This window comes from Xenopus laevis, chromosome 4S (genome assembly GCF_017654675.1).
Source record: "Xenopus laevis strain J_2021 chromosome 4S, Xenopus_laevis_v10.1, whole genome shotgun sequence".
In the NCBI taxonomy this organism is placed as follows: Eukaryota; Metazoa; Chordata; class Amphibia; order Anura; family Pipidae; genus Xenopus; species Xenopus laevis.
In genome coordinates this window covers 21,977,437-22,003,589 of record NC_054378.1, presented here as the reverse complement: position 1 = coordinate 22,003,589, position 26,153 = coordinate 21,977,437, and the positions used below count along the sequence as shown (strand labels likewise).

General features: G+C 45.1%; 1 protein-coding gene across 3 annotated transcripts in view; it reads right to left on the bottom strand.

Annotated features, from left to right (window-relative positions):
- Positions 1 to 26,153, bottom strand: part of LOC108715307 (cGMP-inhibited 3',5'-cyclic phosphodiesterase B) — a 57,381-nt gene that overhangs the window by 13,471 nt on the left and 17,757 nt on the right. For 2 of the 3 annotated variants that reach the window (XM_041561037.1, XM_018260360.2), the window contains exons 2-10: positions 6,971 to 7,021; positions 6,641 to 6,889; positions 4,678 to 4,817; positions 4,248 to 4,354; positions 2,889 to 3,084; positions 2,720 to 2,808; positions 2,460 to 2,602; positions 2,228 to 2,365; positions 136 to 247 (exon numbers count right to left, since the gene is read on the bottom strand). In XM_041561037.1, coding sequence (XP_041416971.1) covers positions 136 to 247; positions 2,228 to 2,365; positions 2,460 to 2,602; positions 2,720 to 2,808; positions 2,889 to 3,084; positions 4,248 to 4,354; positions 4,678 to 4,817; positions 6,641 to 6,889; positions 6,971 to 7,021 — 1,225 coding nt within the window. The remainder of the gene's footprint in view (positions 1 to 135; positions 248 to 2,227; positions 2,366 to 2,459; positions 2,603 to 2,719; positions 2,809 to 2,888; positions 3,085 to 4,247; positions 4,355 to 4,677; positions 4,818 to 6,640; positions 6,890 to 6,970; positions 7,022 to 26,153) is intronic. The other variant, XM_018260361.2, reaches the window with a different exon arrangement.

Below are 26,153 nucleotides of genomic sequence, written 5' to 3'. Positions count from 1 at the left end.
AAGATCAGTCATTATTAATATTTATGGTTCAATTCACCCAACTGTCTTTTGCTGCCCACTGTCTCATACTCTCATAACTCTTAGTGCCAGGTGAAATATTTGGCGCCCCCATGGGTAGGGAGAGTGATTACTCACATGGAATATCCCGGTAGCCACTTTCCAAGGCTCTAAAGAAGTTCTGGAATTCTCGCAGAGGGATTTTAAAAATCTCAAATAAACCCGTATCTTGAAATAGAGCATAGGAAACCTATTGGGGGAGATGGAGAAAGAGAGAGAGAAAACTGTGGGTCAGAAAATGTAACATGCTCCCGAGAGCGGTACTACGGGAAAGTTCCAGAGAGCAGTGTTATTGTGAATTACCTATGAGTGTTACTACGGGGAGCTCCCTATAAGCAGTACTATAGAAGTAAAGTACTACTTCCAGTGAGCAGTACAATGAGGAACTTCCAAAATGGACACGATTATATATTTAACCCTCTCACTTCTGGTTCCTGGCAAGATATTAAGGAAAATCACCAAATTAATTTCGGCCCCCTGTCTCCTAAGGAACTTGCTATGGAGTAGAGCAGGACAGGCTACTCTCGGGATGCTCAGAGTGTACACGCTGCTCTGTAAGGGGGGCAATAAACCCAGCGGTGACAGTGTATAGTTCTGCCCCCGAATGAGGCCGAGACTCAGGAAGATACAGTTCCTGAATTGCTCCAGAGCGGAGACAGGCGCCACAGTGGGAGATATTATTGTTTCGAAGGGGTAACAGATGGTTCCACTTTGTCATTATACAGGAAAGCAAGTTCAGCTTTTATTATCCTCAGGAAATCCCCAGGATGCCGTGCGGTCATAACAAGACTCATTGTTGAGTCTAATTAACTCCTTTGTCACAGAAACCGTAGGAGAGGCGACATGGATTGCGAATAGGAAATCCTGCATATAAACTGCCATCCCCGCAGTGAGAAACTTCACTAATGAATGGCAGTGGGTGGGGCCACAGTGGTGCCTCTTTATTCAGAGTAGTCGCTGGCCTTCCCATTATGCCACAGGTATCTGAACATGTATGGCTAGGTTTGGGGGGGGGGGGCATCCTGCAAAGCAATTGGTTGAAATGGACCCACAACCTGTTCTGACACTTGGACATAAGGAATGAACTGGGTCACACTGTCCCGCCAAATCTGGGCATGTATGGGCAGCGTTAGAGCCGCTGCTCCTGAGATTGGCCCTATGCATTCAGGGGGCCGTGCTGCACACAAGTAACAATATCTTCTGGCCAATGACTGCACTCAGTGCCCCTACAGCAGGGAATCTATCTTTATAAAGGAATCTCACTTCATCTTAACAAGCGCCTTCCAATTAACGAGCCATTATTTCTGCTTTGTCTATTTCCTGCACCAGCCTGGAAAGACCTCGGATTAGTCACTGGATAATTTTGGAGATATGTTTTGGCAGGGGCCCTGCAGCAATCTGCTCCCGGCTGCATTACTCCTTCTTTTATAGAGATATGAATTTTAAAAAAAAACTTTTATTGGAGGGCGGCCGAGCCAAAAAATGTTAGTCATGCTAAAAGCTGTCACACTGATGAGAATACGGAGGCAATCGATATGCGTTGCTCTGTCTGCAGACCCATAATTCTAGCGCCAGAACTGGGGGCTCTGAGCATTACCAACCAACTGGCATAGAGAGTACAGGAGGAGGCTCCAGGCCAAATACACTTATCTCCTCTGATTTGTGTCATGTTTAAGGGCGAACTATGAATTAGGGGCGCATTGGGGGGGACAAATGATTCCGTGTACTGGTCCAAATCACAAGGTTCCACATAATCACTAACCTGTTGCTGCTCACCTGTCATTGCCCTTATTCACCCCAGTATGTGCAATATGCAAAAAATGGGGGACAATGTAGTTGGGGGAGACATGTACGTGTAACCTCCTTATGCCCCATACCCAGCCCCTAACTGGTGTGAAACATGGGGCGCCGAGTGAGCACAAAGCTTTTGAAGCCAGGGCTGCCATCAGATGGGTACTGCAGTCAGGAGCCCCATGGGGGGCACCCCAACAGACATACAAGAGTGTGTGTCAAGATTTCCAGGACACAGAGGAGGTGGGACTTGTATAGGACTAGGCAGGGTTTGGGTGGTTGGCAATAGGCGGAATTTGTACTGTAATGGGCATTAACGGGGTGGATCAGGGATATGAATCACATGGGCCCATAATAAAAGCAATGCACGAGGGGGTACCTGGCTGAGGATCCTCCCCGACTTCCCTCCCGTCCGCTCCACCAGATCAAATATGGGAAAGTTCCAATTGTCCAATTTGTCCAACAGCGAATCCTGGTCTTGGATCAGCATCAGCTCCAGGGGGGACTCTTCTTTCATCTGTGGGTCACAAGGGGCCATAATGTTTAACGGGGGATGGGAATGTGCCTCACTACCTGTACCCCCAGGTGTTGGGAAATAACATTAATGATACCTCAGATTCCCGGTTGGCGCTCCCTGGCTCTGAGTAAGGCTCGTGGGTTTCTGGCACATTCCTGGTGTCTTTCTGCAGTCGGGTCTCCGGCACCTTCTCCTTTAAATGCCCCGGTTCCTTTTGGCTGGTGCCGCTTTCAACTGCTGGGGGAGAAAGGGTATGAATTAATGACAGTTCCACTGTCTGTAACAATGTAGCACCAGCAGCGAATTAAGAAACAATGGGGAAGTGCTGCCCCATAAGTCAATGCCAGTACTTACCCTGGCGTCCGGCCTGATCTGTGGCCGACTGGGAACTAGTATCTGTCACTTCCACATTGGAGAGAGTCTTCAAAATCGGACGCCCACAACTGTGAGAAAACAAAAGGGCAGCAGTTTGTATGGTGTTAAAGTTACTCTCCTGGGGTGTTAGTGACTTTTCCCCATTTACCTGGTACAAATATGGCTCGTGGTGGACCGGACATGCGGCTGGAAATCCTGAGAAGTGGACGCAAGTCCCACAGATTTATGGAGAGTGATGCTCGGCTTGGTGAGGAAATCGGCCGTGTCGGGGAATTCAATGGGCGCCCGACTGAACCCAGAACCATGGCTGGGGGAATTTACTGGGCTGAGAGACGGAGAGGTACCTGGGAAAAGGGCAACAGAGCAGCAGTTCCACCCGACTGATACTCCCCCCAATCTCTAAACAAGATACAATGTAACACTAAGCAATCATTCTCTTCTGCTGTTCATTCAGTGTCCACCAGGGAATTCCATAACCCCTTCCTATGCTGATGGAGAAATCTCCTTTCCTCCCCACCAATAAATCACTCATTCCTCCTCTCTTGGTAGGGAATCCCATAACCTGACTGCCCTTACAGTAAAGTACCCCTTCCTATGCTGATTGTGAAATCTCCTCACCAATGAACCACTCTTCCTCACCCCCCCCCCTTGGTAGGGTCAGGTCATAACCTAACTGAGTTTACAGTCCAGAGCGTCTGGGAATATCAGGAAACATCGGCCAGAGACCAACACAGCAAATAAATAGTGATAAGAAACCAAAGTTTTAAATTAGTTCCTCCTTCTCAGGTTTAAATGGAAAGGATGAGAAGGGAAGCCACTGAGGGGCACAAGGGGAGGCCAGCCAGGAACATGTTAATATAGGTGAGCTGGGAATATTAGATCAGGGGAGGAGAGACCATTGGGGAACATGGAGTGGAGGCCTACTGGGCATGACAAGGAAGAGAGGCCAACAAATAAAATGTGAGAAGTTGGCTGGGGGCAAAGGAGAGGGAGGTCTGATGGGGTCAGTGAAGAAGCAGCTATTTGGGAACAGAGTAGAAAGGAGGGCGAGTCAGAAGGAGGCAGCACTGAGAAGGCAACTGGGAATATGGGAGGCTGGTTGGGAACCGAGAAGCAGAGTCTGCCTGAGTATGTTAGGGGAGGCCACTGAGGAGAGAGGATTAGAGGCCTTCTGGAAACATGTGAGAGAGGTCAAATGGGAAAAGAAGGGTAGAGGCAAGCCAGGAACATGTGAGAGAGTTCTGTAAGGTGAGGCTCACTTGGAACAGAGAAGTGGATGACAGATGGGACAGGAGGTCGGATGTAAAAATATCTGAAAAAATTAGAAAAAGGGAGGTGGAAGGGATAAGGATTGGAATACAAGAAAATGGTAGAGGGGGGCAGTTTGGGAAAGGGGGTGAGGTGGAAAAGGGATGCCCATAACCCAGAAACATATTCTGAGTAAATTAGTGCTGTTAATTGATGTTCCAAGTGAGCAGCCCAGTTAGATCAGTACATCAGTTATTACCAGCTCTCCTGGGGCCAATGTGGTGGGTCAGCGTTACAGACGAGGATCGTTGCTTTGGTATCGTGAGGAGGTTGGAACTGTAGGGTCCGTTTGGATACGATCCTTGGCTGTTTTGGAAGGGGGAAAAAGCATATGAGGAGTTGGCAGTTATACCTCATGCCCAGTATAAGGTGCGACTGGCAGAACAAGCATTTCATTAAAAAAAAAATGCAAATAGTACAGAATAGAATTTCTTTGGGTTACTGGCCCTTTAAATAAACTGGCTCCACTAAGCGAAGTTTGAAGCAACACTGACATCTGCTGGTAGAATGTGGTATTACATAGCAGTAAAATCAGTCTGATCACTTCCCTGTAGCCTGCAACTCCCTGCTCCACCCACTGACTCCCATCTTCCTCTGACAAACGCCCACAGGTTTTAACTCACAATTACCTTGCACCCATGTATTCCTGGTGGGGCCTCTTGCCATTGCTGCGTTCCCATCGAGGAGGCAGCTCCATGGGAGGCAGAATTGATGCCCCTGAGCTGCGGCGGAGCTGGGGGGTTGGCAGACTGCTGCGGCTGTTCAACCCCTGCCGAAAATAGACAAGTAAATACACAGAGACCACTAATACAGTCACACAAAATATAATTTTATGGGATCTCTCTGTACAGGCTGTGAGCAAACTTGGAGGACTGTTCCTGCTGAATTGTGCTTAGTACAGGGGAATACCTATGCTGCCAGTTTTATTGTATATCTTTGTACTGGCTATGAGCAAATTTAGGGGCTGTTCCTGCTGAATTGTGCTTAGTACAGGGAAATACCTTTAGTCCTATAGTTTTAAGGGATCTCCCTGTACAGACTATGAGCAAACGTAGGGGACTGTTCCTGCTGAATCGTGAATTGTGCTTAGTACAGGGGAATACCTATGCTGCCATAGTTTTATGGTATATCTCTGTACAGGCTATGAGCAAACTTAGGGGCTGTTCCTGCTGAATTATGCTTAGTACAGGGGAATACCTATGCTGCCATAGTTTTATGGGATCTCCCTGTACAGACTATGAGCAAACTTGGGGGCTGTTGCTTCTGAATTGTGCTTTGTACAGGGGAATACCTATGCTGCCATAGTTTTATGATATATCTCTGTACAGACTATGAGCAAACTTAGGGGGCTGTTCCTGCTGAATTATGCTTAGTACAGGGGAATACCTATGCTGCCATAGTTTTATGGGATCTCCCTGTACAGACTATGAGCAAACTTAGGGGCTGTTGCTTCTGAATTGTGCTTTGTACAGGGGAATACCTATGCTGCCATAGTTTTATGATATATCTCTGTACAGACTATGAGCAAAGTTAGGGGACTGTTCCTGCTGAATTGTGCTTAGTACAGGGGAATACCTATGCTGCCATAGTTTTATGATATATCTCTGTACAGGCTATGAGCAAACTTAGGGGGCTGTTCATGCTGAATTCTGCCTAGTATAGGGGGAATACCTATGCTGCCATAGTTTTATGGTATCACTCTGTACAGACTATGAGCAAACTTAGGGGACTGTTCCTGCTGAATTGTGCTTAGTACAGGGGAATACCTATGCTGCCATAGTTTTATGATATATCTCTGTACAGGCTATAAGCAAACTTAGGGGGCTGTTCCTGCTGAATTCTGCCTAGTATAGGGGAATACCTATGCTGCCATAGTTTTATGGTATCACTCTGTACAGACTATGAGCAAACTTAGGGGACTGTTCCTGCTGAATTGTGCTTAGTACAGGGGAATACCTATGCTGCCATAGTTTTATGATATATCTCTGTACAGGCTATGAGCAAACTTAGGGGGCTGTTCATGCTGAATTCTGCCTAGTATAGGGGGAATACCTATGCTGCCATAGTTTTATGGTATCACTCTGTACAGACTATGAGCAAACTTAGGGGACTGTTCCTGCTGAATTGTGCTTAGTACAGGGGAATACCTATGCTGCCATAGTTTTATGATATATCTCTGTACAGGCTATGAGCAAACTTAGGGGGCTGTTCCTGCTGAATTCTGCCTAGTATAGGGGAATACCTATGCTGCCATAGTTTTATGGTATCACTCTGTACAGACTATGAGCAAACTTAGGGGACTGTTCCTGCTGAATTGTGCTTAGTACAGGGGAATACCTATGCTGCCATAGTTTTATGATATATCTCTGTACAGGCTATGAGCAAACTTAGGGGGCTGTTCATGCTGAATTCTGCCTAGTATAGGGGGAATACCTATGCTGCCATAGTTTTATGGTATCACTCTGTACAGACTATGAGCAAACTTAGGGGACTGTTCCTGCTGAATTGTGCTTAGTACAGGGGAATACCTATGCTGCCATAGTTTTATGGTATCACTCTGTACAGGACTGTGCTTAGTACAGGTGTTGTTACCTTGTGAGGTTTCCGTTCTACTTTATCCATAGGATCCTCCATTTCGGGACAGGGATAGAAGCCAGGAAAGGGGGTGAAGGGGTTGATTTTTGGTCTGCATGAGCCTGAGAAAGTCCCCATCAAGCTGCTGATGCTACGGAGGGAGGAGATCGCTTGGGGCGAGAGGGAGGGATCGGCCAGTAGGTCGGTGACCATGTTTCGTGCCTCGTTGAGGACTGAGAGATCAACTCCGTTGCCACCTCCGGCGTTCTGGAACAAGACGGCACAGACAGGGTTAATTCAAAGTAACAGATACGCAGGTAAGCGTTGCAGGAGGAGGCGGGTCGGTACCTGGTATTGGGGTTTGTACCACTGCTTCAGGTCCCAGTCCCACAGGATCATCTGTAACAAGAGAAATGGACCAAAATGAACAGAGAGTTAACGGGGTGGAGTTTCAACAGCAGCAAAACATTCCTGACAAACACCCCAAGTGTCTTCTCTGTGTTTTCCAGAGTGCTGTGGGCGGAGCTCAGCTGTGAGAGGCGGGATAACCTATTGTCTTGTGCTCTACCTACTGGCATTGCAAACAGCCCACCTAATGGAATCTCGACTGACAGCAAAAAACTCCAAATAACCCCAGACCGTCTTCAAAATTTGCAAGTTATGAGTGTATGGAGTTTCCTAACTTCACGCCAAATCAGCTTGTCATTTGACCATATAAGGACTACTAGGCCACAACCCCTGCTGGTTTCTAATAAGGGGTTATAACACAACACGAGAGCCATGGGAAGGGATACGCATGGGAAAAGCCAGAAAAACTAAAAACAATGGAGTGCTAGGAACGGCTGAAACTGCCAGTTGAAGCAGTGCTAGTGGGAACTCCTAATATAGAGCCCAACCAGCAACGTAACTACCCTGGGGGCTACTGCACTTGGCAGTGACATGCTCTATCTATGAAAAATTGTAGTTGGTCTAAACGCACTTCCAATTTCTAACTGCTGCTCTGCGGGGCTCTAACATATGAATAAGGGGAAGGGTATATTGCACCATTAAAGCAAACTGGGTGCATGGGAAACAAGGGGGGCATTAACCTGGTAACTGGCCAACAGGAACCAGAGTGTGGCTGAACCACAGACCCAGAACGTCAGTGTTGAAAGATCTTATCTCTCTCTCTGTGACGTCAATCGAGTTCAGCTCAGTGTTAGACTTGAACAGCTGCCCGGCCAAATATGCAGCACTGGTCCAGCCAAGGAAACGAAAAGTGTCCCTTTAAATTAACACTTCATATGCTGCTGATATAATGGGACAGAAAAGCTGCCTAGTGTTACTCTCCTTCCTCCCCAATAGAACATCAGAATAAATGGAGATTAGATGTTACCCCCACCCATATTCCTTCTGTTGCTACTATAAAAGATAGCACACGCCCTACTGTAAATGATAAAGATATTAGAAATCACTGAGGGGTTCTGTGACCATATATAGGCACAAGGCTGCAGGTCGAGTTATACAGGGAACTCTTGAGTATCACTCATGTATTATAAGGGATAATGTACCCCCTACTGTAAATGATAAGGATATTAGAAGTCACTGAGGGGTTCTGTGATCATATAAAGGCACAAGGCTGCAGGCTGAGTTAAACTGGGAACTCGGAGTATCACTCATGTATTATAAGGGATAATGTACCCCCTACTGTAAATGATAAGGATCAGAGCTGGGCCAAGCCATGCAGGCACCCTAGGCAGCCTGCCTGGTTGCTGCGCCATCTGGGTGCACGCATTCGCGCAAACTAGGCGATTGTGCGCATGCGCGAAAAGACGCTTGCACGCATGCGCAAATAGATCAAGTTCCGCAAATAGACAAGTGGCCGGTCGGCAGAGAAGGGACCTGACTAGGGGTAGAAGTAAGTACGTGCCTGGCACCCCTCCACCTTTGCGCCCTAGGCACGTGTCTACTCTGCCTACCCCTAGTTCCGGCCCTGATAAGGATATAAGAAGTCACTGAGGGGTTCTGTGAACATATAAAGACACAAGGCTGCAGGCTGAGTTATACAGGGAACTCGGAGTATCACTCATGTATTATAAGGGATAATGTACCCCCTACTGTAAATGATAAGGATATTAGAAGTCACTGAGGGGTTCTGTGATCATATAAAGGCACAAGGCTGCAGGCTGAGTTAAACTGGGAACTCGGAGTATCACTCATGTATTAAAAGGGATAATATACCCCCTACTGTAAATTATAAGGATATTAGAAGTCACTGAGAGGTTCTGTGACCATATAAAGACACAAGGCTGCAGGGTGAGTTATATAGGGAACTCAGAGTATCACTCATGTATTATAAGGGATAATATACCCCTACTGTCCCTACTGTAAATGATAAGGATATCAGAATGCTGCATGCTGATATAAAGATACTTTTTCTTTTGAAAAGACCACACTGGACTCCCCAGTGATAGATATATTAATGGGGGTTTATGGACACGTATCCTTCCCCTGCTGCACAGAATGTTTTTATTTGCAGGTAGTAAAAAGCCGTTTGTCGGAGTGGCAAGAGATTGATGAGGGGACAGGTAATTGAAATGAAGGCAATTTAATCTTTTAAGTGCTGTATGACGCAAAGACAATGCAAATGGGCGCGTTCTGCTGTGTGCTGGGAGGGATCTCTGGATGAGACTAGAGACATTTACATGCCTGTGCCACATTCTTGTAAACCTCAGGATTCTCAGCAAATTAAAAAGTCTCCCCCCCCCCATATCCAAGAAATGGTTAAAGAATGAATATTCTGGGCACACAATAAGGTATACCCTCATACTGTACTTTCTACGGGAATCAATATGGCACCTCCTTTCTCCTATATGTATAAATACAAATATACAGAGAAGGAATGTTCTGGACACACAATAAGCTATACCCTCATATTGTACTGTCTAAGCTAAGGGAATCAATATGGCACCTCCTTTCTCCTATAAGTATAAATACAAATATACAGAGAAGAAATGTTCTGGACACACAATAAGCTATGCCCTCATAGTGTACTGTCTAAGGGAATCTATATGGAACCTCCCTTCTCCCATATGTATAAATACAAATATACAGAGAAGGAATGTCTGGGCACACAATAAGCTATAGCCTCATACTGCACTGTCCAAGGGAATCAATATGGCACCTTCTACCCATATGTATAAAATAAAATATACAGGAAAAGTCGAATGAAATTTGATGTAAAATGGGGAAAGGGGAAAAATAGGGGGGATATAAACCCAAAAATAAAGTGTTCTTATAATAAAAGAAAATTTTAATTTGGCAAAGGATACAAGTATTGGCCCACTCTGGCACCCAAGCACCCCCAACCAGCCTTTATGGGCTCACAGATAAACCAGGGGGCTTATTGGGAATCTCAAAAGCAGATCTAACAGCAAATAAAACCTACATAGGAGCAGGCTTTCTCTGACCCACAGCATATTTCCCATATGTTACACCAAACTGATCCTTAGTGCAGGGGGGCCCCTCACAAATACCCACACACGACTGTAATCTTATTTAGTACTCGAGCCATTACAAGGGATTGGGAGCAGTCCCCACTGAGGTGTTGTTGGATTGTAGCCAAGCAGCACCATCTAGTGGCCATAGGACCCCTGTGCAGCTTCTCTCCTCAGTGAAGGGAAACAATTTGGCAGCTCCAACCCAAATATAGATTAAATAAAATAAAAGAGAGAGAATGGAACCTGTGATCATACAGCTTGGGGCACACAGGGCATAGGGGGTACAAATGCTCTCAAGGAGTCATATTGATACCCAATAACAGCTCTATAGGGATGGGTTTCAGCCAGAAAGAACCCTATCCCCCCTGCACCCCAATAAACATTGTAGAATAGAATCCTAGAACTCCCTCTGTAGTGCCTTTGGCGATTGACCACTCCTGCACCCTGTTCAGCTCCAGAAGCAAGTGCCAACACAGAACTGGCAGTTAGAGGCAGAACAACCAGTGCAACAGAGCAAAGCAGTACTGTAAAATGGACACTAGATGGTGCTGTAAGCCAAAAACCATCAGAGAGAGAACATGGCTCTGCGCAGAGAACTTTAAAGGAACAGTAACACCAAAAACTGAAAGCGTTTTAAAGTAATGAAAATATCATGTAATGTTGCCCTGCACTGTTAAAACTGTTCTGTTTGCTGCAGAAACACTACTATAGTTCATAAAAACAAGCTGTTGTATAGCAATGGTGGAAATTGTAAAAAGGCTATATGGCACAGGTTGAATAGTGGATAAAAGATAACACCATTATGTTACTGAGCTTATTTGCTATCTGTTGTGTAACCTCAGCATATTCTCCTTTGAATGGCTGCCCCCATTGCTACACAGCAGCTTATTTATATAAACAATAGTAGTATTTCTGAAGCAATCGCGGCAGTTTTACCAGTGCAGGGCAACACTGCATTATATTTTTATTACTTTAAAACAAATACTTTTTTTATATTACTGTTTCTTTAACAAAGTTGCAAGAGCCACGTAGAGCCCTAGGGGCCACAATGAGTCTCAGGGGCCCTGCAGCTGCCATGTCAACTAACAAGTTCCTCTTATGTTCAGCCAGCTGGTGTTTGGGGGTTTATAAAGCATAAACCAAAAGTGCTGCTTAGTTGCTAGGGAGAGTGTCCCCCAGCAACCAGAAGGCAAACTAGGTCTTGATTTTTTATTTTTTTTTACAGTGAGAGGGGATCTGGGTCAGTTACCCCCCTACCACGTGAGCTGGAATGTGAACCCTGGAACTGCCGTTTGTTTTGCCTGCTGATTAATGGCTAATTATTACTGGGCCGATAAGGAGGCACCGCAGGTGTGCAGTTCCCACGTTAGGCTGCAGGAGCCGGGGACATGGGCTGCTCCTTATATGGGGAGGGGGTAAGAGGAATCCCACTTGTGCCAGGTTGTGTCCTGCCACCCATTTTATTGAACGGGGAAATTATCAATTTCAAATAATAAACAAAAATACAGATATATTGCTGAATATCCAGTGGATTCAGCCAAAAGTTTTGCACAAAGAAAGAAGACTGTGCACACCCAGACCTAGTAAGTCCTTCCAATGCCCCCCTTCTGCATATTAATTAAAGCTGTCCTGGAAGATAGTGCTGCAAAGGGATTAGCTATGCTACACTCCATAGGCCAGGTCTCTGCAGGCTGTTTCTGCTGAGGAATAAATAATGCAAAGAACTAGTGCAGAGTCTGATGATATTCATCAGTGAAAAACTGCAGCAGCACCTTGCACGTTCCACTCCTTATGTAAAAACAGATCTCACGTGTGCTTCTCAGAGTTGCATCACGACTATTTATTAACTTGTGACATTCAGATGTCGGCGTGAGAAATAGTTGTGAGAAAACGGCTGTAACCTTGCACGGAATCTTACACTGCTTTTTAGGAATTTCTTCTCTGTCTCAACTTGTCTCTTTGGTTTTAATGAGACGCACCAGCTCTGAGGGTGGAAAGTAACTGTGTAAATGTCTGGCGTCAAGGCATGTATGTCCTTTATGGGATTCAGCAGGAACAGCCCTCTAAGTTTGCTTATAGTCTGTACAGAGAGATACCATAAAACTATGGCAGCATAGGCATTCCCCTGTATTAAGCACAATTCAGCAGGAACAGCCCCCTAAGTTTGGGTCATTATTTCTCCCCATTAAAATGCACAGGTGTTGGAGGCGGTTTCTGGAGCCAATGGAAAGGATGGTTCTCACTGACACTGTCTGGCATTAGTTGAGTAAATATGCATCGCCATGGATACCCGGCATAGAATTAAGCAAACAATGATAGTGGCTCCATAGCAACCCCCATACAGACACGGCAACGGTGGGAAACCCTTCTGACTCTGCGCAGACACTTGTGACACCGAGTGATAGTGGCCACGTGGAGCAGAGAACCTGAGGGTTCTAGCAATGCCAAAGGGGATGCAGTAAGATGCCACAGACACTCCCTTTTTATTGGAGGGCTATTTGGGCCACTGTGTAGTTGAAATGCCAGTGCCTATTTGAAAACCCAGTCTGGGCACAGAAATACCCACGGGCACATTCCTTTTGCCTATTCAGCACCAAGGAAGGGACCCTCTGTCAGAAGTCGCTCTTTAAATTAAAGGGAAAGTAACAATGTGACAGCCCCAAGATGCTTTTTCTTTTTAGCATTAAAGCCATGCCTCCAGTGATTTTATGTCCAATGTGTGACCATTCAATTGCAACTCACAGCACGCTACCAAAGGCAGCTGGAGGACTGCAGGGATGGAAATCACTGACATTATATTGGGGTTAGACATTTAGATGGCCCTCCTACAGGTCACATCATCTGCCTGTAACCGCACTCTAATACAGTTGCACTGGAGTTTAATGACAGGGACAGGTGTTAGAGTTCAGGGCTGCTGCTGGGATACCCTGGGAATCCCCAGTCTGACATTTACTGCACCGACATGTCATTGACTGCAAGGCTTCTGGGAGCCGGGTCAGAGATGAACGGGCCCCTGGCAGAGCAAGTCTTCATTCAAATGGGCCCCTGGCAGAGCAAGGAGGTTTGGGACTCTATTAATAGTCTTCATTCAAATGGACCCCTGGGGGCGAAGAGTAATAAATTTGGGTTTTATCTGCTTCCAGCTCCTTTGTTTCAGTTCAGCTCCGGGGAGCAGGGGACACAATAGAACAAGACATAGTGCGGCACCCGGACAGGGAACGGAACAGCTGCCACTGGCCCAGATAATCTGCCCCCCCCCCACAAGCTTTATACAAAGACAAGAGACAGGGGCTCCTGGGCCACTCGGTATCAATCTTTATCAGGCTCCATCCAGTCTGCTTCCTCCTCTTACTGATCAGCAGAACCAGCCTTGTAAGGAAATAATATCCCCGCTACTCACTCTCCCTCCACTGCTCCCCGGGCACCACCAACTGCAGCCTCAGCTCTGCTACTGAGAGGGGCCGCTGCAACTCCCAGCAACCTCTTAAAGATATGGGGGGGGGTCTTTCCTGTTTTAATACAGGGGGGTCATCTGGCAACTCTGCGGGTATTGACTGTACTCCTAAATATCACAAGGCTAGTCTGTATATGTCTGGTCTGTATAGGTCTGTATATTTGTATTTATACATATGGGAGGAGGTGCCATATTGATTCCCTTAGAGTTAGGCAGTACAATATGAGGGTATAGCTTATTGTGTGCCCAGAACATTCCTTCTCTGTATATTTGTATTTATACATATGGGAGGAGGGAGGTGCCATATTGAGTCACTTAAGGTGGCCATACACGGGCCGATAAAAGCTGCCGACAGACCGTGTCGGCAGCTTATTGGCCCGTGTATGGGGGCCCCCGACGGGCTTCCCCGATCGAGATCTGGCCGAAAGTCGGCCAGATCTCGATCGGATGGGATTAAAAATCCCGTCGGATCGTGGCCGCATCTGTTCGTTGATGCGGTCCCGCGATCCGACCGCCCGTTTGGCGAACGCTAGGATCCGATCGTTGGGCCCTAGGGCCCACGATCGGATCAGCCCGATATTGCCCACCTCAAGGTGGGCATATCGGAGGGAGATCCGCTCGTTTGGCGACATCGCCAAACGAGCGGATCTATCCGTGTATGGCCACCTTTAGACAGTACAGTATGAGGGTATAGCTTATTGTGTGCCCAGAACATTCCTTCTCTGTATATTTGTATTTATACATATTGGTAGGGGTTAAGTGAAGGCAGTATGGCAGCCCTTACTCATAAAAAGAAGGCAGAGGCTGGAAGGCTTATTGGATAAAGCCTGTGTGTGAGCCTCATCGCTGGTCGGATTGTCCGGTTATGGGATAAAGTTCACATATGACGTTCCTATGCTGACCTTCTCATGATGAAGACTATGATGGTGTTGGTTATTTCTCACAAAGGCTGTGGGCGCTGAGCCAACTCGCACTCCAACCTGACACTGAAGCTTAATGGACTGGTGCTGCAGGGTGTGGGCTCTGTCCATTTCCCAAGATAAAGTTGGGCTGTTAACCCCACATTTCCAGGATTAGCGGAGAAACAACTGTATGGGGAAACTAAGGGAAACAGTATGGCAGCTTTTTCCCACAAACATGAGTAGAGACACACAGGACCTACTGCCTTTATGGATTGGTTTAAAAGAGAAGGAAAGGGTGGATAGACTGTACCAAGCGCAGGGCAGTCCCAGGGCATGAAAAGAGGAAGCACTGGTGCAAGAGGGACAACTAGGGCCTGACATTATTTCAGTAACTCACTGAGTGGGGGAGTCTGTTGATTTATTCTCAAGATAAAGGCAGAAGGCAAATTGGGAGTTACACTTTAACCAGACTCCCAGCAGCCCCTGGGATCAGGGCAAAACAATAAATCGTATTTTATTTGAATTTTTCAGGAGGATTGCTTGACACCCCATCCCCCGATGGAAAGGGGAAACAAGCAGGCGCCATGTTTTTGGGAACCGATGAGACACATGCGCCTGTGAATCATTAACCTTTAATATCCACTGCTAAGCTGTGAATAGGTGCATTGTTTCACTCCTCCAAAAGGTGCTCTAGTGTGAGTGCAACAGTGCTGCCAAGCACAGACAAAGCAAGAAGGCCTCCCATGTAAAGTGTGAGTGCAACAGTGTTGCCAAGAGCAGACACAATGCAAGAAGGTCTCCCATATAAAGTGCGAGTGCAACAGTGCTGCCAATCATAGCCACAAAGCAAGAAGGTCTCCCATGTAAAGTGTGAGTGCAACAATGCTGCCAAGCGCAGACAAAAAGCAAGAAGGTCTCCCATGTAAAGTGCAAGTGCAACAGTTTTGCCAATCATAGACACAAAGTAAGAAGTTCTCCCATGTAAAGTGTAAGTGCACCAGTGCTGCCAAGCGTAGACAAAAAGCAAGAAGGTCTCCCATGTAAAGTGCGAGTGCAACAGTTTTGCCAATCATAGTCACAAAGCAAGAAGGTCTCCCGTGTAAAGTGTGAGTGCAATAGTGCTGCCAAGCGCAGACACAAAGCAAGAAGGTGTCCCATGTAAAGTGTAAGTGCAACAGTGCTGCCAAGCCAGACACAAAGAAAGAAGGTCTGCCATGTAAAGTGTGAGTGCAACAGTGCTGCCAAGCGCAGACACAAAGCAAGAAGGTCTCCCATGTAAAGTGCGAGTGCAACAGTGCTGCCAAGCACAGACACAAAGCAAGAAGGTCTCCCATGTAAATCCTCTGTCAGGTTTAGTCATTAACAGGCCCAAGTCCTTCCTCATTAATCACAGTGCAGGGTATCACAGGGGAAGGAAACATTGTTACATTGTATCACGTGGCAACACAGTATCACTCACTTTTAATGTTTCTTCTATTCTGTAAATTGTTCTGAACTTCAAATCACATTTACAGACAGCTGCAGGGCTCTATGTGCAATATTCAGGGGTTCTGGAGGGGGATCAGCCATTGTAGCACATTGCATCCAATCACAGCAAAGCAATGGCAGCTCAGTCACTGCCGATTGGTGCAGGGGAATGGGCAACCAACCAATCATTAATTAGCTCTGGATTTCCCACTCTACACAGCAAAGTTACAGGTGAGAAACACTGAGGTTCTGCCAGGAAGGGGAACGAGTCACTTTATATTCATTTCTCCTTTAGTTTAGGGATCAGACTCTGTGCGTGTTAATTGCACAGGGATTGTTTAGCACATTGTACCAATAATTACTGAGCAAACTACACCATATAATCAGGCCACCCGGAACCTACCAAAGTATTATACGGGGGGGGGGGGGGCATTGCGAGGAACCACTGGTATGTGGTTATAAGAAATGCCTAATTACCATGGGTTTTTATCTGTATTGTTAATTACCATGGGTTTTTAGCTGTATTCTTCCTGCACCCGTCGATCTGTGTGCCAACTGTGTCATGGGGAGGCAAAGAAAAAGCAAGAAGTTTAGGGCCCCAATACGAGCCTGTACTGCAATAACTAGGCAGAAGGTATAAAGATTTACAGGTATAGAATACATTATCCGAAAACCCATTATCCAGAAAGACAGCCTCTGATTTTATCCAAATAATCCAAATGTTTAAAACAGATTTCCTTTTTCTGTGTAATAAAACAGTAGCTTGTACATGATCCCAACTAAGATACAATGAATTCTAATTGGAAGCAAAACCAGCCTGTTGGGTGTATTTAATGTTTACATGATTTTCTAGTAGACTTAAGGTATGAAGATCCAAATTATGGAAAGATCAGTTATCTGGAAGGCCCCAAGTCCTAAGTATTCTGGATAACAGGTCCCATACCTATATAATAATTATGAGCATTTAGCATCTTTCCCTGGGGTCCCCTAAAGATAGAAGGGGCCCCAGACTAGCCTAAAGAAATCCTGGGTAGAAGCTGAGTATAGAGTTGACATTTACTGCTCAAATGGCAGATTTAAATATCCCAATCTAACAAATAACCTTGTGCCAGCACGCCGCTATCTAGGGCACAGGAAAGGTCATACCAATGGGGGCACTCGGCAGCATTGATTAAAAACGTGCCCCGCGCTGGAGATATTGGCAAATGCAATTTAATTATCTGCACCGTGCGCCGCCTCTGTAATGAGATCAATATGAGACGGGGGGGGAGCATAATTACTGGGCCCAGAATACAGAATATACAGAAACACAATCATCATCTACAACGACGTTTATAAACTTATATGCACCTATTGTGTTGTATGGGGAGCAAACTGTAACACATTGGCTGCAAGTCATGTGCTCCTGCTTGGAGGGTCCCTTATCCTCACAAGGAAGCTTTAGTTGCCCCTTAAATATATTTTAATGATTCTACATCACTTATATAACACAAAACAACTATTTACTTGTGTAACTATACAATATTATGTGAAACCCTTCGGAATCAAATGACTGCATGTGAACACTCAGAGCTTCCGCTTTCTTATTCCAAGGATGTAAAGCACCAATTAGTGATTTCCACTAGTGATGTGCGGGTCGGGAAAAATCCGACCCGCACCCAAACCTAACCCGCCCTCCCTCAGCCCGCGCCCGACTTCTGGGTTCGTTTTATAGACCCCCCCACCGATGATGTCACAAAAGGGGCAGGGTGAGCAGGCACGCATCTATAGAAAAAGGAAGCCAGAAGTTCAAGGTGGGGGTGTGAGGTCAGCCGGGTCCCGCAGGTATCGGGCCGGCCCGCACATCAATAATTTCCACAGGATCCACTGATTAGAACTCTGCTCTACCCACAGTCACACTGGACCCACAGTCCTCAGAGTGGAAGAAGCAGACAGAATTGGACTGGGGTGGCTGGAGAACCCAACCTAAAGCATCCACCACCCCAGCTTGCTACAAGTCAGAGGCAGCAGTACAGAGAAAGAGACAGACAGACACAATGACAGTTACACAGAACTATAAACCCATGAATGAATGGATATTGGGAAGCTGTATCAGGAGTCAGAGGTAGCAGTGCAGAGAAAGGGACAGACACAATGACAGTTACACAGAACTATAAAACCATGAATGAATGGATATTGGGAAGCTGTATCAGGAGTCAGAGGTAGCAGTTCAGAGAAAGGGACAGACACAATGACAGTAACACAGAACTATAAAGCCAGTGAGAATGAGGAATGAATGGATATTGGGAAGCTATATCAGGAGTCAGAGGCAGCAGTGCAGAGAAGAGAAAGGGACAGACACAATGACAGTTACACAGAACTATAAACCCAGTGAGAATGAGGAATGAATGGATATTGTCAGATAAGATAACAGTTTTGGGTTCAAGCACACAAGCAGATTCGGGGAGATTTAGTTGCCTGCCGTCTAATCGCCTCTTCTTCTGGGCAACAATCTCCCTTAACTGCCTTCCCCTTGACTTGTCGCCCCGAAGAAGAGGCGATTAGTCGCCAGGCAACTAAATCTCCCCGAATCTGCCAGTGTGCTTAAACCCTTAATGTACAATACTGACACTGCTTGTTTGTTGGATAGAACAGAGACACAGAGCAGCTGATTAGAGCACAACAGATTTGCCTTTGTGGTACAGGAATGGCTTGTGTTTAGCTGCTGAGCGCACATTCTGCCCTTTCATGTGGTCAGCCCCTAGTGCATATGGGGAGCATGACGTTAGTGGGTGTGTTAGAGAGACTCCAAGAACACTGATCTACAAACTGTGCAGGGAACTTACAAATTTACATTCCATTGCAACCTGCACTGCAAAATCAAAACAGACTGACATTGCAGCACTGCCACACAATAAGCTTTACCCTCATACTGTACTGTCTAAGAGGGAATCAATATGGCACCTCCTCCCATATGTATTGTGAGCTTCAGGTAGCGAAACCCAAGGCCCTGGCACAGTTTTCAGCACAGAGAATGGAGACTGACATCGCCTTTAAGTTTATATGCAGCTTTGCTGACTTTTATTTGGCACAAACACAAATCTTCAGCCCACTGGTTCATATTGGGGATAACATTAGCTTCACATAAGCATTAACAGTCCAAATTCATAACCTCAAACTGGTGTTAACTTTAACTCACAGTTTCCTTAGCCCTCACTGGCTTTTGGGTGGACCACAGAATCCTCTCTGGGCCACACTCGAGACACACTTGTCTCCTGGGAGGGGTTTCTCTTTTCCTCTCCAGTCCTTTAGAGCTCCCTCTCTCAAACACAGGTCAGCAGGGAATCACTCTCCTTCCCAGCAACACACAGGCACCTTCCTTAACTCAAGAAGGTCCTCACATGGCCCCACAACCTCCTCCAGCTCCAGGTGATATCCAGGGGAAGAAGCCCTGAGGTGTTGCTCCACACCTCCTTTTAACTACACATCACCTGTAGCTTAATTAGTTATCTGCCTCTAGCTTGGCAGCTAAAAACCCTTACTGAATCAAGGAATGGAAGCCCATCCTGCTCTCTTCCATTCACTCCAGGGACCCACTATCCAGCTTTTCCTAAGCCAGAATAGAATTAAACGGCATTACTTGCTGCAGCCACACAGACTTTTCCCTGGAGTTTATACTTCACCAGCCTAATTCTGGGAAAAATACACACAACATATCCTACAGTATACATACAAATATACAGAGAAGGAATGTTCTGGGCACACAATAAGCTATACCCTCATACTATACTGTCCAAGGGAATCAATATGGCTGCCCTACCCATATGTATAAATACAAATACAGAGAAGGAATGTTCTGGGCACACAATAAGCTATACCCTCATACTGTACTAGGGTTGCCACCTTTTATGGAAAACAAATCTGGTCTTCCTATATATTTATCTTTTTTCTATATTAATAACATTGGGATCAACCATCATTTTTACCAGCAGGCCGGTAAAATACCAGCCAGGTGGCAACCCGTTACTGTACTGTCTAAGGGAATCAATATGACACCTTCAACCCATATGTATAAATACAAATATACAGAGAAGAAATGTTCTGGGCACACAATAAGATATACCCTCATACTGTACTATCTAAGGGAATCAATATGGCACCTCCTTCCATATGCATAAATACAAATATACAGAGAAGGAATGCTCTGGGAACACAATAAGCTATGCCCATATAAACACCTGCAGGACAAGGCTAATTCACAAGTATTTTGCACGCCGCCTGCTATTGTTATGAAGGTGCAGGAGGCGCAGAGCACACACAGTTTCCTGTACAAACCACAATTACGTGTGAGACTTACAATGAGAAAAGAATCATCTCTAAACACATCAGGAGCAGGTGTAAAGCAGAAATAAGTGCACAGGGGGGTATATTTGGCAATTTGGTGCCCACAGTTTTTAGTAGGTCAGACAGCAGGGTCAACTGCCCCAAACTAACTCCCTGTAAAGTGTAGTAAAATTAATGGAGGGATCCAAGACAGAAAGCTAGCAAACCAAAGGTGGGGGTGTCCTCACATAATTATCTTCTACTTACTGCGCCCTAGCCAAGCTCTCCCAGATCCCAGTAATTTCCATGTGTCTCATCAGACTACAGCTCTAAGCACAACTGTATGTCTATAATCCCTGCCATAAAGCAGAGCAGGAGTGCTGCTCCATGAGTACCAGGAAATACTCTCCCCTGTGCAAGCACAAAAATGTCTAAACTTTGTGTATTATTCACCAGCAGAAGAGGAAAGGAGATTCCATGTTAAGGAGGGAAAGGGGTTGTTATAATGATAGCTGGCAAGTTGTAGCTCTCTCCCTGAGAGAGTTGTACAGCCATATACATTAGATAGGAACAAGGAAGGGTTGGATGCTTTATTCACCAGTAGCTCCTCCTAGGGAACCAATCGGATTAGAGGAAAGTAGGTTCCATGTTCAGGTGAAAAGGGGTGTTACAGGGAGAGTTGGGAATATTTGGGATACTCTCCCTAAATCAGTTGCACTGCAGATACATTAGATAGGTACAAGGAAGGGTCGGATGTCTTTTTATAACGGTTAAGGAAATCAGGGCCTACAGATGAGGACTATACTTGATCTATGGCAGCTGAAATCACACGTGGGGCCTGCAAGTTCTTTATTTGTTTTTCTAGTACTTACAGGGAAGGCTTGACATGTATTCCGATTAAAGGGGTTGTTTACCTTTAAGTTAACTTTTATTCGGAGACAATTTTTAGTTCGTTTTCATATTTTATTATGTTGTGGTTTAAATTATTTAGCTCTTTGCTCAGCTGTTCTTTAGCTTGGAATTTCAGCAGGGATTTGATTGCTAGGATCCCCCCATTGAAATCTGGAAAAGTCAGAAGTAGGAAAGAATTCCAAAACTAAAAAAACTGTAAAAAAAAAAAGACCAATTGAAAAGTTGTGAAGGATTGGCCATGCTGTAACATTCTAATTGTTATCTTGAGGCCGATAAAAATGTTCTACAGTGGAACCCACCACTGAATCTTTAGGATGTAGAAGTCAGAACTCACTAATAACACAAACTTGAAAAAAAAATGCAAACAAAATTAGATTTTTTTTAAAAAATTTAAAAATTTTAAGTTTCCAAATTTAACAAAACCAAAAAAGCCAAATGCAAAGCAAGGGGTGGGGAGGATGAATGCTGAAAGTTTGGGCGGAGGGAGCTGCGGCGCTGCACACGTTTGCGAGGGGGATCTGTTCTCAGCAGATAAACATACAAAGGTTTTTATACAAGTCACACTGACGTCAGCCGTTTCCTAGCAACAACATTCGGGGGGGGGGAGAAAAAAAAACTTCTGTGGTCTCATGAGTTTCAGGCTGCAAGAGTCACAGGCCCTTGGGCTGCAGGGAGGGAGAATTAAAAAAAAATAAGAGCAAAAATGGAGGGAATTTTTCTATTTACAAAACATTTATTTTGTATAATTTCTATAAATCCTCAACTGAATTCTTTATTTGGAATCAATCTTAAAATTATGGCCATTCAGAGCATTTGTTTTTTAGATGGGGTCAGTAACCCCCCCCCCCCAAGCCACCTGAAAGCTGGAAAGGCAGAATCAGAAGGCAAATAACTAAAAAACTATTTAAAAAAAAAAGGCCAATTGAGAAGTTGCTTAGAATCAGCCATTCTGTAACATAGCAAAAGTTAACTTAAAGGAGAAGCCACCTCTTTAAAATGATTTAGAGGTTTCCCAGGCAGAATGCAGTATTTTAGCCCATACTGAGAGAGAATTAGTAACACACCAAGGGGGCACCCGCAAAACATATTTACACAACAGCTTGTAACAATGTAACCAGAAGCCCCTCAAAAACAAAGGAACGTTTAGGCTTCAAAGGGGACATTACCCATCGTTGGATTCTCCTTTTGTCTCTATAAATCTCTGCATTAAAGATACATGTGAAGGGGGGGGGGGGATAAGAAAAGCCCCTTTGATGAAGCAAGAACCTGGCTGCCTTGCTTTATGGCCGAGAGTCTAGCTATCTGTATAACAGAACATTCTGTCCCAGTGGCTGCACAGATCCCCATGTGAAGCAGCAGTCCTGCCCTGCTTTATGGCAGTTGAGATTCTAGCTATCTGTATAACAAGCATTCTGTCCCAGTGGCTGCATAGATCCTATCTGATCCCCATTGGAAGCAGCAGTCCTGTCCTGCTTTATGGCAGCTGAGATTCTAGTAATCTGTATAACAGAGCATTCTGTCACATTGGGAAAGGAAAAGGTAAAAATTCAATCCTCTGATCCCAATACAGAGCAAATATTCTATTACAGTGGAGAAGTTCAGGGAGGGGCTGGTGCATAAATGAGACAGTGGAACTAATGGAATTTCTCTGGGCTGATTCAGTTGTTGATTTATTTGATCACAAGGGATTATGGCCAGTTTATACCTTTTGCAAGAGGATCACATCCATGGCCCTATGAAGCCTTTCCAGCCTGACTCGGTCCAGGGCTGAGCAGATAGTGATGGGGACATTGTTGTACTATGAGCCCATATATTCCGTAACCCAGCACATTATTCATCCAGAAACTGTTCAGATTGCTGTAGTTGAGTCTATACCGAGTCAGAATCCTATGGGGGGGGGGGGGGGTCTCACCTTCCTCTGAATTCCATAGAACCTGGAAGTCATTGTTGAGGTCGAAGTCTGAATGTGATTAACATGGGCCCATCTCCAGCCTCACTTTCCCTCTAACTCTCTCCCCTGGCTGCTGCCCCCCGTTCCACTTTCCAGACTTATTTTCCTTACTTTCTAGGACTTTCCAGGAGAGCGGAGGTAGCTCCAAGATCTGGGACGGCTGTGGGTGAGCGGATGAAGGATTTGGTCTTGAGCACACAGTCCGAAGCATTTCCTTAAAGCCTCAGACTCAATATGAAAAGCCTGAAAACTCTGATACTATTCCCACTCCTCGTCCCTCTACTCTACCCACTTCTTCTCCCGTAATGGGGTAACAAACTCTTTTTGAGGGTGCCATGCCTGGGAATCAAATCAAATCAGGATACCACCTAAGAGGTAGCCACACAATCCCAAACCCAATCTAAAAGCTTTAGGGAATGGAAAGAACAAAATGCCACGCAAAAATAGTATATTGGCAACTCCAGAAACAGCAAAAGCCTCGCTCCTCAGAGGCAGATGCCAGTTACACAAACACAGTGGGCTGATTTATAAACAGTGGAAATGACCCCCAGTGTGAGCTGGGAAATACTGTTACTGGGAGTTGAGCAAGTCTCATGGAAATCTCTCAGCCTTTTAAGGCAATATGGCAGCTCATTCAATAAGCTTTACACACGTTATAATAAGAGGAACAATACAGGAGCTCAAGCTCCCTATATAATATAGAAATATATATATATATATATATATATATATATATATATATATATATATATATATATATATATATATATATATATATATATACATACATACAATATATATACTATATACATACATACATACTTACATACATACATACATACATACATACATACATACATATATATATATATATATAGAAATGTTCTATATCTATCAAGTCTAACAGCTGCCTGTAATGAAACTCAGGGATTGATAAGAAATGTATCAACTAAATGTATCCATTTAGAATAGTTTACAGCCCCCCCAGGGCTGCTTCAGAAGGTGAAAAATTACACTTTACACTTCAATATTAGAAAAACTTAGAAAATATAAAGTCATTGGAAAAAGTCGTTATTTCTGGTGATCTATCTGAAAACAACTAGTTTGAAGGTGAACCACCCCTTTAACTTTTAAAAAAGAACGTATATTGGAAGGATTTTTAGAATTATGCTTAAAAAAATAAAATAAAATAAGTTGTTTGGGTTTGAGTTCCCTTTAAATGTGAATATTTTTTTAACTTTTCTTATCAGCTTCACATACCAAATAGAATAACGAACCACAATCAAGTCCTAAATGTCACAATATTAGAAAAAAGGGGTTCCCTGGCCACTAAACACAAATATCACACCCAGACAGGCACATGAATATCTGTAGCTAAAACCTGTGCCGTCTCTAGCACCAGTCTGCCCGGTGACTGTGCCTGATACAAACTGGGTTTTCCCTGTTACAATACAAAGCTGTGAATGTGTTACACGTGAATAGCATATACTGAACCCAAACGCGATGTGCTCCGGTCACAAAGGCGTTAATTGAGCTGCATGTTCCCTCCGACTTATGTTTGTAGAGAAGTTTAGCCGTGTCAGGGGCCAGGAGAAGCGGTAAAGTAATTTGTGGCATTTGGGAATGGTACAAACCCACAAAGCTACACTAAAGTGTTTGTGCGCTGGCACCGACCCACCAGGGAAGATGTTTCTTCTCCTGATCGGGTTCTGCAACGGACACAATGACCGGCTATCAATGCCTGGCAACTGCACGGGTTTGGAGAGAGACCCAAGTCTGTACCCTCATACACTGAGAGACTGCACCCCAAGTCTGCTCTGCACCCTCATACACAGAGACTGCACCCCAAGTCTGCGACCTCATACACAGAGTCTGCACCCTCATACATGGAAAGACTGCACCCCAAGTCTGTACCCTCATACACAGAGAAAATGCACCCCAATTATTTACCCTCATACACAGAGTATGCACCCCAAGGCTGCACCCTCATACACCGAGAGACTGCACACATACACAGAAATCGCACCCCAATTCTGCTCTGCACCTTCATACAGAGAGACTGAACCTCTATGCATGGAGTTACCCCAATATTTCTGTAGGAGGAGATTTGGGGTGAGTGCTTATTTGTGCCCTGGGTAACCCTGGAAATATAGCAGAGTGACTGTTACCCCAATGTTTCTATATATCTGTAACCTGGTTATGAGCTAAGGGGGCCCAGCCTGAAAGCCAGTTAAGGGTATATTTCGGACAAGTGCTTATTTGTGCCCTCGGTACCCCTAGAAATGCAGCCAGCAATTCTTTCCAGTACATTATTCAGAGTTGGTTCTGCAGTTGGGGAAGCAGTGGATAATTGTAAAAGCTCAGTGTTATTTTAGCAAAGTGATCGACCCCAAAAACTGTAAAGTCATAAAGCGAGTTCTTTCTAACGAAGCAACAATTAGACACTTTCTCTTGACATATTCAGTCCTATATAAAGTAAAGTCCAGAGCAGCAGGTGAGATATATATTTGATGCCATATTAGGCAGAAGGTGCCACTACAGCAATGCCCTGTATTTAGGGGCAACAGTTCAGATTTATATAGTGCCCCCCTGGGCACAGCAGTCCTAATGTCCATCGTGTTTCCAGCAACATTCCCAAGAGAAACAGCCCTTCATCAGCGCTAATTATTCCTGTGCACATCTTAATGCTTCTAATTAATGACCTGAGCATGATTAAGAACCATGATTGAAAGTTTATGTGTCGTTCAGTCTGTGGCGCCAGAGATGTGGACCCTGGGTTGCGGAATGCCAGGCAGGGTGACAGCGCCCTTAGGCACCCATGTATTATGTGTTTTATCTCATTTCAAGGGGAAATTCACCTAAACATGAACTTTTAGTGTGAGGGGAACATAATGACAGCAGGTAGGACTCCCACATTCAGGGGGCACCTCACTGCTCAGCTGCCCTGCCCCCAACATTATCAAGAGTCGGCCAGCAGAAGACGTAAGGGAGGTTGGGGACAGCGACCCCTGCACCCAAGTCTCCAGATAAAAATGCAACATGAAAACAGTTTGGCTCTAGTTTT